The sequence below is a fragment of the Oculina patagonica genome, chromosome 13 (genome assembly GCF_052425735.1).
Source record: "Oculina patagonica isolate OP01 chromosome 13, crgOcupat, whole genome shotgun sequence".
Lineage (NCBI taxonomy): Eukaryota > Metazoa > Cnidaria > Anthozoa > Scleractinia > Oculinidae > Oculina > Oculina patagonica.
The window spans coordinates 22,527,529-22,542,731 of record NC_135770.1 but is presented as its reverse complement, the minus strand read 5'-3'; the positions used below and the strand labels follow the sequence as shown (position 1 = coordinate 22,542,731).

Genomic DNA, 15,203 nt, shown 5'->3' with positions numbered 1-15,203 from the left:
AAAGCAAATTCCAAGATATTTCAAAATTCCTCTTGTAGATTTCGATGAAACTCCACAGAGCTGAAGGCAAACACCCAAGGTATACGTAGCGTGGACGATCTCGAGAGAAAATGCGGTTACGGGCTTAAATTCGATTCAGAGCAAAAACCTGTGTTACGTCATTGTCACGTGATATTCATTCCGATCTTCCAAAAATTTATATCATATTGTAGTTCAGTCTATGTGTAATCCATGTGATATAGTAGATATGTCATTGACATTAATCCCTTCAAGTATTAGCCATTCCGAGGTTGCGCAGGGGACTGGGGCGAGTTTCAAATTTTACGTGATCGATAATCTGACAACACCGCATGGAAAATCACGGTGAGATTGGTCGTTTGACCAAAAATCCATACAAACGTCTCTAATTGTCAGCCAGCGTCCCCAAAAACCATATAAACTCTTAAAATTTTTATCCGTTTTGTGACAGCTGTAAAATTCTGCCAAAGACCCATTACTTGAAAGAAACTAAGATGGAAACCACTATATTTGCCCATTTTTTAGAGTATCACAAAAATCATAAAAAAATTAAGAGTTTATATGGTTTTGGGGGACGCTGTCTCACAATAAGAGACGTTTGTATGGATTATTAACCATGTTTCAGGGCCCATAACTTCATCTCTGTTCATCCTAAAAGCATCAAACTTGGTCAAATGACCAATCGCACCGTGATCTTTCATGTGGTGGTGTCAGATTATCGATTACTTAAAATTTGAAACTCGCCCCAGTTCCCTGCGCAACCTCGGAACGGCCAATGAGGGTTTGAAAGTTAATAGGTATCGCTAGAAAAAAACTGGGTCGAGCCACCTTTTAAGGTGGCTCGACCCAGTTTTTTTTTTCCAGTTTGACCTCGTTAAAAAGAGGATAAAAGTAGCTGACGCCTTGTGCGTGATAAAGACTGTTATCCAACTGCAGCTTACATTTTTTTAAACCTAAGAAGCAATGTTAGTGCCGGATTGTATAAATAGCATAGTTAGGATCTGATGGAATTCAAATAAATACAGTACTAGTTATGAATTCACAGCTCAAGGATGCAAAGTTAAAAATACATTTTCTTTGTTGATTTGCTCAATTATACAACAGTAACATTTTATTTTATATTTCATGTAATTTTTTTTTAAGATTTCCTTTTGCTGTCTCGACAAAGATTGCGTTATATTACAGCGTGACTTCGGATAAAAGATTTTGTTTAATTTTAGAAGACAAAGGACATCGATAATCCAATAAACCAATGAACACTCGAAGCCTGCGCGAATAACGATTGCTTTCTGGATTTAATTCTGATTGGTTTAGAAAATAGTGCGAGTAAGAGTGAAAAGCAAGTGCAAATTACTTTCGACACTCAAGTGAAAACCCCTCTAAACAGCAAGACTAACAATTTACGTTATCCTAAGTCGTTATGATCCCGTAAGTTTCAGTCCCACGTAATTAACAGAAGATTGTTCTGCAACGACAGGGGTGTTGCTCGAATTGTTGACGGCACGAAGCAAACGCTTCAAATTAAACTAAGTAATGACGTAGATGTCTCCACGAGTTGACTCTGGTTATTTTATGCCTAACAAAGTACATACTTTTATTATATAAACATCAGTGAAATACCAGGAAATCTTTCGCACGAAAAAATCATATCTTCACACGTGAAAATAACATGTTATTTTCACATGTGAAGATATCGATTTCAAAACATTTCCTGACAACTTTGCCCTGTTTCAATGCTAAATAAGCCAAAGTAAATCGATATTAAGTCGAAACATCTTCGGATCTTCCTCGGCGATCTTCGGAATTCTTCGGATATTTTCGGAAATTTTCGGAAAAGTTCGGAAAATGTTCGAAAACATTCGTACGACCTTCCGACAATGCAATGCAATCCTGACCAATGCAATCCTGACCAGAGGGGAGACAATGCATGCCATCCTCTTGTGATGTCAACGGCTGTCCAACGACTTACATTTTGTTATTGGGCATCAATGTTATGGTGAATTGACAGCTGTCAAAACAAGCTTTCCGCTGACCAGTATCACATGACCATATCGCGGGCTCAGATATTGAACACATCGAGGTCGAATGTTTTTTTGAAGTTGACCGCTGACCAAGTGACTTTTCACCATTGAATCGCGGGCGCAAGTATTTTTCTGTGGTCATTTGCTCTTGAATTACATGAAGCGGAAAGCGAAATTGGGGAAGTGCGCTGGTTGCTGTCGGCTCGGCTAAATGAAATTTATAAGCTTATCAAGCTTATTTTGAACTTGTGGCGAACAGAATTGCACAAAGGAACTTGTGGCCATTCTGGTTTATACCTAAGCTTTCGTGAAACAGCAAGGTTATAAACAGCAGAATTTTGAATATGGTTCAGAGTCAAAAGACAGGAAACAAACTCACAACATGCCGATTTACCAAGCGTACGAATGAGTTCACGATCACCGAGAGTCTCCGCAATTGAAAAGCACACGACAGTTTATTACAGATAAATTATTTCTGGATATATTCCTCGTTTATCCCGGGATAGCGGCCAAAGAAAAACAGATTGTGACCGATCGAAATGGACGTAAATATTCCAAGCTACTTGTTGAGTTTAAAGCAAAGACGGACAAAGACAAAATCCCTTTACGAAACCAAGGTAAGCTATAAGCTTATGTATTATTGATTTTCCTTTTTTAACAGATTAGAAAAGTTTCTGTTATTTATCAATGTAATAGCACTCAGTCGTTCGTGTAACCGGTATGTCAGCAGAACAAGGGCATAGAACCTTATTGAAATTCGTTTTGTCTTAAACACGAGTTGTATTCAAAGTAGATAGCATCTAGATAGATAGATAGATAGATAGTTTATTGATATTCTTACATGGCAGTCTAAAAACTGAATTGCGTAAAAATTTACAGAGATAAATTATTAAAAATACAACTATTAAAATCTATTATAACTATATTAAAAATACAAATATTAAAATCTATTATAACTATATTAAAAATTTGACATAGAAGGAAAAAAACTATGTTTAAAACGATTTGTTCTAGCCTTACATGCTTGAAAATGACGTTGACTTCTGAGGTTATACATATTTACATTTTCTTGTGGTATGTACTTATGTAATTTGTGGCTACTATCGAGCATAATCTTATTAAAGAGTTTCTTGCACAGGATAGAACGTCGTTCCTTTAGGGTGCTTAGATTGCAACTTGATAGGATATCCTGATATGATGCTTGTGGATCGATAATAAATAGCGCGCGTTTCTGTACACGTTCTATATCGTCGCTTAGGTAAGCGGGAAGGCTATGGTGAAAAGCCGGCGCGCAATACTCTAGAACTGGTCGTATGCATGTACAATAGAAGTTAAGAATGACCTTTCTTGGGACACAAGCTCTTTTTAGTAATTTGATAAAATATAGTCTTTTGTTGGCCTTCTTTATGATTTCCGTAACGTGGTTATTCCAATGCAACGTATCGGTGATGGTGACACCTAATATCTTAACACTGTTGACCAAATCTAGATCTAAACTATTAATCGAAATGGGAGCAAAAGACTGTTTGATTTTCTTAAAGTCTATTGTTAACTCTTTGCACTTGTCCACATTAAGTTGGAGCTTGTTGCAGCGCGACCAGAGAGCTACCGTGTCCACAGCTTCCTGAATGTTACTTTCACTGTCCTTTGCGACCACTTCAGCAAGGGTAGTGTCATCGACGTATATCCAAGTCTGTACATCAGAGGGGCTGAGATCATTTATCATAAGGACAAATAACCAGGGGCCAAGCTTGGTGCCTTGAGGCACGCCAGATGGTACGGTTCCCCATTCTGAGAAACAGTCGGCAGAGAGTTCCACACGTTGTTGTCTGTCCATCAAAAAATCACAGACCCAACGAGCGACACCACGTGGTATACGAAGAGACAAGACTTTGTTGACTAATGTTTGATGATCGATCAAGTCGAAAGCCTTCCTGTAGTCTAGTTGGATTATTCTCACTGCAGCGCTGGTTCCGTCTGTGGCTTGTGCCCAAGTGTGCAGCATAGAAACCAGAGCGTCGGCGCAGGAGGACTTCGGTATGGCGCCAAATTGGTTGGGGTCAACAATTTCCAAAATAGCAGGGCCAACATAAGCATGGACAACAAAGTCCTCAGCAACCTTTGACAGAGCAGCGGTTAGCGAGATTGGTCTAATGTGCTTCGAGACGACCGTAACAGGCTTGACTTTGGGTAGTGGGGTAACATCAGCATATTTGCACTGCGAGGGGAGCCTTTGCTCAGCAAATGATGAATTTAGTATTGAACACACCGGGTCAGCAAGACAGTCCGCATACTCCTTGAGAACCCAATTAGGCACTTGGTCTGGCCCCGATGCCTTGCGAGGATTTAAAGCAAGGAGGGCCGAAGCAACACTGGTAACACTGAGGTTGACAACATCCGAGTCAGGATCAAAGGGAGGAAGAGTCTCAAGAGGGTTGTACTCCTGCATAGGCTCCAGCAGGGCGGTGTTAATAAGATCAGCAATTTCCTTTGGTGACTTGTTCTCAATAGCATCCAAATGGAGTTGCGATCGAATGTCGTCTCCGCCTGTAGCAGTAGTCATCCCGGCGATCTTTTTCACTTCACTCCACCACCGACTCGGATTGGTGGTCTTTAAATTGTCCACCTTTGAGTTGAAGTAACTTTTCCGGCATAGCCTCCTTTCGCGATTGACATGGTTACGCAAACGGCGAAAGTTTTCAGTGTCTCCGCGAGCAAAAGCTTTGCTGCGGGCTTTAATGAGATCCTTGAATTGAGCTGTTATCCAGGGTGCGTCATTCACATGAAGCTTGACCGATCTTAGCGGCATAATGATATCCATGCCGGTCCTCAGAAAGTCAAGAAATACGCGAAGCTTGTCCTCACATCTAGCAAACTGCGATAAATTTGCGATAAATTTTGCGATAAATTAGATTAGTGTCATACCTCTACTGCGATAAATTTGTTTATCCTGTAATTAAATCACCGAAGTAGGAGGAACACAGCACTTTAAAACGTTGGAAAGAGCAAATTTCCAGTTACACTACAAGATCAAAAAAAGTTTAAAAAGGGCCTGTCTGCAATGAGGAGAATATCATTTAAAGCAAATTTAAAATACATGTACATTTAAATGTACATCAAGGTTTATGAGGTTAATTGAGTATTTATGGAGGTTGTAAGAGGCAGTTTGAGTTTATCATTAATTTTATATAAGCAAATCTGTTGCATTTCTAAAACTTGCTATATTAGGATTTCCATACCTTTTATGGGTTTTTTATATGGTGTACATTTTGTTTTTAGTGAGGGAAAACAGGAATTCAAGGGGTGCAGTTAATGTCTGTGATGATGAAGGTAAGCATTAGATTAGTGTCATACCTTTATTTCTCTAAATGCTCTGTGACAGAGTTTAGTTTTTGTGAATCTACATCAGTGCATGAAACTTGTTTTGTAAGTGTAAAATTTTGGGGTTTAAGAAATGATAGGTGTTTCAACTGCTTGGTAAGTTTATGTTTCATTAAAATCGTGGTTTTATTGAGGAATTTAATTTAAGCTAATTTAAAATTATAAACATTCATTTGATGCCATTGAATGATCATCAAAAAATCGTATGTCTTTTTTGCCTTTTTCAGGGTCAACACGAGTAGCAGAATTTCCACAGAGTTGCAGACACAGAAAGAGAAAAATGAACAATCAGATTATTATATTTATATATTCTTCATTGCATGTACAAATAACACTTATGTACATGTACTGTGTGTAGAATACAATTTATTTATAAGGACAGGTGTAATTTTAAAGTTAATGAAATAAAGCCAGATAAGGTACAATCATGTACATAAAAAATCATCCTGCTACCTAAACATTTAATTCCCAGTGCCCACACTACAAAGAACAGTAATTATGATAATGAGATACACATTTCATCAATCTCTTAATGCATGGTAAAATGGCATGGTAAAATTTTTGCCAAGCAATCTATACCTGAGTTTAGAACTAACAAACAGTATTTATGCCTCTCCAGAATTTTTGCTAAGTTTACATGTAATTAAGCAAAGGGCAAAGGGACTCAAATAAAGAAAAAAGGTGTTATCGTTTTGGGGGACCCTATTTGGCAGAATGACAGAATATCAATATTTTGCTTGCCACTACCTTTTACTCCAGTTTGCTAGCAGAAAGCTGTTATTTTTGGTTTTAGGCAATAATAAGACTGTCATCGTCACCATTCCATCGTATAGACCCCCTATTTGGGGGGAGGGGGTGTGGGTAAGCAACATACAAAACTTTCCAGTTGTATGCTATGTGCAGCTGTAACATACCAGTTATGATGAGGGTATGGATATTTTCAAGAGCGAACCTTTCTTTGTTCTTGGTTAACTTTGAGAGTTGCGAGTATATCTTTAGAAAGTTATGCATAGACTACTAATGATATTCTTGATTGATCAATTTTTTAACTCAACTCTTATTTGGTGTTGTTCATGGTGAAAAGGGATACATATCATCATCCTCTCTTGATATCGTATATAAAGAAAATAACATGAATATAAAAATCAGTCTAAAAAATTATAAAGGGGGAGTAACTGGGGAGCTCCGCTTTTAGGCTTGCCTAAATCTATATATTAAACAAATGTGGAGAAGTTTAAAACAATATGTGCAACTTCAGTTTAAAATATTGAGTCCAATACATATTTTATTAGTAAATTATATCCTGAATCTTTTTCTCCTCTCTCTAATTAACCAGTGGTGCCGTGCAAGGAACTTTACGGAGTGTAAGTAGAAAAGACATCTAACCTAGTAGGATCTAGTAGAAAGCCCGGGCGTGGACGTAGAAAGGTAAATACTCAATTGCTTATTTCTTCAGAACTAAAAGAAGAAACCGCTGCAATTGAAGGAGGCACTATCAGCGTTATACATTCCCAACCGGTGACCGCAAAGAAACAGATCACCGCTAATTATTAAGTGATATTCCAATCGATTCCAACTGTTGCGAACTGCCTACAAAGATTGTTTCTGTACAGTGACTATATCCATAAGCTAAATACAGCACCTTACCTTATTTTCTTTCTGGTACGGATATTTTTTCGTTCGCTTACCGTCAGTTAAAAGATACTGCATGGTGGAGAAGAAAGGTAACGGGTCACAACATTTTACAATCTTTCGATTTGAAACAACTGTTACTGAACTTGAAGCTTTAGTTACCTACATGGCTGCCATAGGGATAAGTGACGACAATCGGTAATTCGCTCGTGTACTCTTATATTTTTGGTAACAAACATAACTGCCTTAGACAAAATATTGTACAAAATTGTATAAACATGAACATGAAGCATTCCACTTGAACATAATTACGTTTATTTTTGGGACCATGTTTACTCCTCAGAAGCAACGAAACGAACCCTTACTGTAGTCTTGGAGCGTGCGGAGTAGGTCAGTGGACGCTTGTCATGAAGATTGACGGTACAAAGGTATTTAGTTATCATAATATTATCAAGTATCACAATAATAGTAATGCCTGCGTTTGAGCCTGGTGGCACTTTATGCCGGGGCCTATCCCGGTTTCCTTGACAGTAGGCAGCTTATCTCAACAAATATATTTTTTTATTCCCTTCAAATTGTGATGGCCGAAGCTTTCTCGGGTATCTTTGTAGGTTCAAATAACACCTTATTAGGAATGAAAGGGACATTTCAAAACAACGTATTAATTTAATTAAGTCGTCTCAAAGCCGTATTTAAGTTGTCTTAAACAAAGCAACGCGTTTATTCCCGCGTCACATATTTGATCAGCTTGACTTACAATTTAGTCTACGACCAGGCTAAATACCTGCAGAAACAAAGCAAACAGGAAATGAAATCGAGAGCAAAGCTAGTGTAGATTAAAGTGGATACAAGGATCTTCCTCATTGACTGAGCTGGATTTCATGCGACTCACCCTCCCTGTAAGACCTTTAAAAAGAAATGAAAATGTTCATTATGATTAACTCTTCATTTATCCATCGATGGCATTCAATTTAAGCTTTTTAGCAACTTTGGATTCTACTTTTTAACGTTATTAGAAAAAGGTAAGTCAAAGAAGGTGGATTTCATGACGTCATATGAAGTTATACCTTTAAGGTTTTCTGGGAATACAAGTTTACATGTATCTAATGAGATTAATTTGATCATTATAATTTTTTTTTTTTTTTTTCGCCTTTTAGAGTACCTTCCACTATGATTCACAGTTTTGGAGCAACATGGCAACATTTAACCCAGAAGGAGGAGAAACTGTATTTGACACACAAGAGACGAAGTTGGAGACCTACTGGAACACACCATTCTCCAAAATCTGTCTCGGCATGAACATCCACGGCGAGGAAAACACGAATTTTGTCGTTATAGACAAAGTAGCAAACTCTTTGTATTCACTGATTGCTGACGGGCATTACCGTCCCACTTCACTGGGTCGTGACACGTGGAAGACGCTGATTGGTTCTGAAGCCTCTTTACAGCGCAACTGTAACATGGAAGGTTTTAATGCTGCGTGCACCAGCAGTTCGAAAGCAAGAATCGGTTTTATTGGCAACAATGAAAATGACTGCAACTGGTGTGATTCCAGAATCGGGTTTGGTACAGGAGGAGCTCCTGATAACTCAAACACGTGCGGAAACGCGGCTATGTGGAAAACAGATAATGGAGACAAACACATCAAAGCCATGGGATACGTTTTTGTACAATAAGACGAGGCTCTGGATGGGCTCGTCGGAATCTTAGTTATCAATAAAATTTTCGGCGATTTCTTTGTTATCAGTTTAAATCTGCAGTACGTTTCCCAGCTATCACTAAATTTTTCAGATCTCAAATCTCAGGTATCAGTTAAAAAAACGTCATTTGTTAGCTGACAGTTTAAAACGCGACGTCATTTCTCAGCTGACAATTACCATTTTTTTCCTGTTCTCAGCTTTCAGTTTGGCCTCATCCAGACCCTCTAATACATCATGCAATGAACAGACTGGTATGTTTCCAAAGAACTAAAATGACTATGTCACGGATAGTCCTCATCAGAGTTTAGAATATGCCCATTTTATAAGCGCGATATGATACGTAAAATCTCGCTAAAAAGAACTCGCCTCTATTCTATTGTTTTGTTGTTGTTGTTGTTGTTGTTGTTGTTGTACATCTTATCTTTTATGCAGTATGATTTCATCAGAAACGTTTTATCAAAGTTTAAGTGAGACAGTGTCAAAGTCAGTGAAATTTATTACTTGTGAAATCCACGTTACTGGGCAAAAAATTTTAAGCGAGCTTCCATTTGGTACATAAAAATAATCGAAAACGTGTCAACTAATTTTTCGCATGCGCTAGAATAAAAAAAAAATGCAAGTTCTTAAAAGACATAAATTGTTCATTTATCTTTCTCTGAATGCGACGAAGAGTAACGAAACAAAAGATAAATGACTTGTTAAATTCCCAAGCACTGGTGCATTTGTCGGAAGTGTGTTCAAAGTGCTGGGACGAGATTATGAGAAGAAGTTGTGGGAAGTAAAGAAGCAACTTGTAAGTAATAATGTAAAAGCAAATTTAAAAAAAATCGTTACAACTTTTTATAAACATGTCTCGGCATGACTTATGCCATCTTCATTTTATTGAGAAAAATGCATAAAACATAGCATATAAAGAGGTAGCTTACACAGGCAAAAATTGAAATGTTGAACACACGCTAAGGTAATAATGATATTACAAAAAAAAATGATAGACTCAATCGTTACATCGTTACACCTAGTTTTCTCTTTGATACAAATACCGTTTCAAATTTTGGGTATTGTCTAGAATAAAAAAAAACAGACTAAGACAAGTAATGTGTTAAAATATTAAATTTGGGTGTTTTAAAAGTATAAACACACTTAAGAGTAAACAAGCTTCATTGTGGATTTGACTTCATAACAAACAGTTTAATTCTGCTCTATTTTTATTTTGACTGAAATGTTAAAAAAACTTTCTTTCGCAACTGTCTCAGTTTGATTTACCAAACAATTAGTTCGTTCGATCCAGAAGTACTACTATTGTACAGTTTGCTTAATTTATTTAACTATTTATAATTATTTGCCACTTTATTTCGGACGGATCAGAAGTAAACACTTGCTGTTATTTAAACAGTGTAAAGTTGTTTGTTTCAGTTTCTTAGGTTTGTTTATATTTATTTTTTTTTTCTGTTTTCGGTTTTTATTGATTATTTTATTTGATAATTCATTTACTAATTCATAATTTATTTCGGCCGAATCAGATGCCAGAAGTTATTTAAACAGGGTAAACAATTGTGAGCTTCTTTGTTTGTTTCCATATATTTGTGCAAGTCGTTTCCCATCGGCACTTAACAAGTTGTTTCTGACCTTGTATGTTACAGCTAGTGTATAGCTTTGTTTTGATATTAGTTTGCTAAGACTTATGTCCTGTTATCCAACACCGTAAACAGGCTAACCGGAGTGCACGTTAGCCTACATCACACTCCGGTTAGTCTTTTTACGGTTAGCTTTCAATAACGGTAAAGGTAACACAATATGTTCTCTTAGTCTGCATTCTGCAATCGGCATTCTGCATTCTGCAATCGACATTTTGCAAATGTCAGACACCGTAAAGTATATACTGAAGAAATAAAGTGAACTTTTTAAATGTTGTAGTGTTGTTTCATAGCCCATGCTAACAAAATATAGCAACAATAATAAGTAAATCTGATGGATGAATACCTTTTAAAGCGTAAGGTTGCCTTGTTTGTCTGTATTTAACTTGCCACGATTATTCACCGTCTATGGGAGTGGAGTTGGTCAAAAGAGAGACGAGGGGAGGGGGGTGGGCGCTTAGTGAAAGTTGAACTTCCAGGTGAGGGGTTGGGTTGTTAGGGAGGATGGCTTTATAAAGCGTGTACAGGCTACATGATAGCTGGACTTTAGTTCAAATATGAGACACAAGAAAGCTGGTCATGCTAATTTACGTGAATTCTAGTATTGATCTATCTGGAAATTTTAGTCGCATAGAAAAAGCTTCACCTTTGCGCGCTAGTTACTCGAAGAAATTTGCGCAGAGCGGTATTTTGCTTCCAAAGTTCAACTGTATTAGAAGACTCTTCATAATAGAAAGAAAATCATGATTTCAATTTTGTCCCCTAATTTCCAGTCCCACGCAATTAAAGGATTAACAAAAGATTGTTTTGCAACGGCAGGTGACGTTGCTTTGTTGTGGGAGAGGATTGGTTGACGTCACGAAGCATTGCTTCAAATTTAAACTTAGTAATGACGTAGATTTCTCCACGAGGTGACTCTGGTTATTTAATGCCTAACGAAGTACATACTTTCAAATTTATGTTTCATATATTTTTGCTGAAAGGTGCAAGTATTACAATTTTAGTTCAGTGGCATAAACAAAATGATGACATTTTCAAAACAATGGCAGTAGGTGTTGTTAATTGAAAACAAACAATACTCGCCATTGAATGGTGGGCTGAATCAGTCACAATGGTCACAACTGACGTTAAAGAAATTACCCCTTTAATAACTAAATGAAAAAAAATTCAATTTAGCTCACGGGGCAAATGTTTGACAGGGCTTTCCATTCAAATGTAACATTGTTATAAAACTCCTTGTGAAAGAAACTTTGTGCTGGCGAGCATGTATTCCACTTTGATCCGCTGTGTTCAGTTCTTCTTTTTATCTTTTCTGATACCAAAGGTTATTTGTTTTGAAGGTGAGTTTCTTTTCTTCGTTTCTTTCTCTCTGTCTGTGATTGTTTGTGACTTAATGACTTAGTTTTTAAGAACCAAATTTATTTTGCATTTTAATTTTTAAGACCATCATCAGACCCTTGCTATAGTTAAATCATATTTGTGTTGTATATTTTTTTTTCCTTTTTTTGCAAATCACAAACCAGAAGAATCATACTGAGTAAAACAAATTATTTTGTATGAAATTTAAACGGAATCAAGCGAGGAGGTCGAGGCATTTACAAACATTCATATTCACCATATCTATGCATTTTTTGTTAACCAGAGAAAAAAAATTTCTTAGCGCTCTATTTCTTACTAAAGTTCAAGTAACAACGTTATCTTAGCTATTTTTTTCATAAATTGTATCGTTCCAGTTTCTGCCTCTACGATTATTATTCTTGATAACAGGTGACTGGGAGTGATCTCGATTGATGTGTTGACCTAATGATTTTGAAAAACGATTTCACGACTCTGAAGCTTAAGAAAGTTCTTCCTTGAACAGTTTAGCATCTTCTACGGTCGCCTTTTATCAATTTTAATACTGTTTGGCTCTGATTTAGGCAAGTTACGATAAACAGAACGAAACAGCCATTGTTATTGTTCACTAGGAAGGCAATTTCGTCACATAAACAACGTAAATCAACAATTTCTTGGGGGACGGTGGGATAAGACGTGAGGAAAGATAATTAAATAATTATTTAGTTGCATTTTCAGTGTATTCGCTTTCCCTGTCAAAAATATGGAAAATCAAAGTGAACGTGAAAATTATTGTTCTATTCTGAATCATGGGTTAATTTTCCTGTTTATTAAACATCACTAGTACCTGCTGTTTTTTTTATTAGCCGTGGTTCGCAACTGTAAAAATGTGTTAAAATGTAAAAAAGAATGCAAAAAATGTATAAAAAAAAAAAATATTGTATCAGAGCTCGGCTAGGGTTAACTTCACCCAGTAGAACATATGAACGTTTGTTTTGTGTTTATAAAAATAGTGTTTAAGCTTATTATGTCATTAGCGTATTCTCTGTTGCCACGGAAGAATGTTTTGCTATAACAGATCCCGGCCCCCAGGAGTCTGACAAACTCCGTCGCAACAAGCGTGGTTCCCCCTCTGGATTGCTGATAAGAAAGAGAAAAACACCAACAGCGAAAAACCAATTGCCACAAAGGGTCCCAACTGCAAACATTTAAATAAGTTTAACCTGTTAAAATTACTGTTTTCATTGACAGTCGGTGATTTTGTTTAAATTACAAAATATCCAATTTTTTAACCCCTGAAAATTTTCGTAAACCTTTGGAAAAGCACGCAATTTGGCAACAAATTTAATAGCATAAAAACAACATAGTGACAGATTAGTTGATTATTCAGCTGGCACAAACTCAATTATCTGATGTCTTGAACGAAGCCCAGCCAAGTTTAATTTACATGTAGCGGGAGGTTTAAAAGGAACTATTGTAGCTTTCAGCCATTTTATGCCCGGTTTAAATTAGCTTTCTCAAATTCATTATAATTATACCGTATTTTCTCGATTAAACGCCGGGTATCGAATAAACGTCGGGTCTCCAAGACGAAGTTGAAAATAGGCCCCTCGGGTATTTATTAAAGGTATAATAAGCTGTAGGCATATTAGCCTGATACATTTTCTTGTCAAAAATAACGAATAAAAGCCATTGCTTAATGAAAATCGGGCTCGAATAAACTACACAAGTCAAATAAACGCCGGGTCTACTAGGCCAAGTTTGAAATAAACGCCGGGGGCGTCTAGTCGAGAAAATACGGTATATTTTGTTTTTAACCTACTAGAACGCCCCTTTCTGGTCAGGTGGATGGTTTAGAAACCCAATGAAAAAAGTGCTGAAAACCAGACGTGTTGGAAACGATTTTAAACCAATGTTTAAAATGCTTTCTAATCTGCGTATTCATGATTTTACAAAATGACTTTCAATGCAGACGGACAATACATTTCGCCAACAAACATTTCATTTCATTACGAAACTTACGGTTATAATGTCGACATCATCCCGTGTTAATTTGGCGACCATGGAATTAATGGTTTTTAAGTATGAGGGGGAGTGGTTTCAAAAGCATCTCGTTGACTATTCTCTCATATTTTTTTTTTTTTTCCCAAAATTTTTTAAAAAAAACCCCGAATAACAATTAAAAATTAACAAAAACAAAAAAAAAACCCCCCATTAAATAAAAAGTAAAACAATGAGACAAGTTTTATTGCTTAATATATTTGCAATTTGCCATGGCTACGTAACCCAGTATGCAACTTACGCCAATACATACTCGTCCACAGAGCATTGTCGTCATTTGGAGTTTAGAGCCGCACAAGCTTTTCAGGGAAAACGTCTCATAAACCACGTGATACGGGCTCACGACGTCACTAATGCGGAATTCTGTGATGCGCTGTGTTACATGGAACATAACTGCGCCAGTTATAATTTGATGAGGAGGAGTGAAGCTGAGGGACACATATGCGAATTAAATAACTCTACTCATGAAGGAAACGAAAACAACCTGGAGGAAAATCCAAAATATGTTTATCGTGGAACTAAGGTAAGAATTAAAAAGGCAAAACTATTTTTCTTATTAAGAGTTGTTATCAGATCTGAACAGACTTCCAAATCCTTTACCCCTTTACACCGTTATGATTTTTTACACTATTATAAGTTTGTTTAGAAGATAAAGTGATTTCCTTAAGAAAAATTCAGTTTAAAGTATGTGCAATACAGTAGAACACTGTCGTTCCGACAAGCAACTGGCAACCAAAATGTGATGGTATGAACCTGTTGGCCTTATTAAAGAGGTTTAAATAAGAATATGATTGAGCACTTCACAGAACAAAAGAAACAGGCTGCGACCACAAACCGGTCGTATAGTATCGACAAATAAGGTGGTAGTACAAGCATCCTTTCATTTGGGAGAGGCAGTGGCCCAATGATTAGCGTGTTGGTATCCGGATCGAGCGGTCCGGGTTCGAGCCCTGGCCGGGGCACTGCGTTGTGTTATTGGGCAAGACAGTTTACTCTCATAGTGCCTCCCTCCACCCAAGGGTGTAAATGGGTACCGGCGCATTAATGCTGTGGGGTAACCCAGCGATGGACCAGCATCATATCCAGGGAGGAGTAGAAATACTCCTATTCACTTACTACTACAGAAACTGGAAAAAGCTACGGCCTAATGGACCACTTGGCTCAACGCAGAATTTAACTTTCCTTTTTTACTTACACAAATTCAAACAGGGTTATTTATTATTAACCCTATTCAGACCGGGGGGGGGGGGGGGGGGCTTTTGAGGCCCGCGCTGACTTTGAACTTTTATAACTTTTTTAAGATTTAACCAAACTCTGCCAAACTTTCTGAGGTTTCCTAAAATTTATCTGGCAACAATTTGGTAGGGTTGGATGATGTGTCATGAACCAACGGCATTTTGACAGGCATGTTTTTCCAAATT

General features: G+C 37.1%; 2 protein-coding genes across 2 annotated transcripts in view; both read left to right on the top strand.

Annotated features, from left to right (window-relative positions):
• The window catches only part of LOC144636267 (uncharacterized), a 133,085-nt gene that overhangs the window by 96,396 nt on the left and 21,486 nt on the right, over positions 1 to 15,203 (top strand). The gene's annotated exons all lie outside the window — the stretch shown is intronic.
• On the top strand, positions 7,151 to 8,728 carry LOC144636529 (putative skeletal organic matrix protein 5). The gene is made up of 2 exons (XM_078495757.1): positions 7,151 to 7,480; positions 8,210 to 8,728. The coding sequence occupies exons 1-2, from the start codon at positions 7,460 to 7,462 to the stop codon at positions 8,726 to 8,728; spliced, it is 540 nt and encodes a 179-aa protein (XP_078351883.1). The 5' UTR covers positions 7,151 to 7,459.

Coding starts and splice junctions, on each gene's coding strand:
- LOC144636529 (XM_078495757.1), top strand. CDS start 7,460: ATGAAGATTGACGGTACAAAG. Junction 7,481..8,209: donor TGAAGATTGACGGTACAAAG/GTATTTAGTTAT, acceptor TTCGCCTTTTAG/AGTACCTTCCACTATGATTC.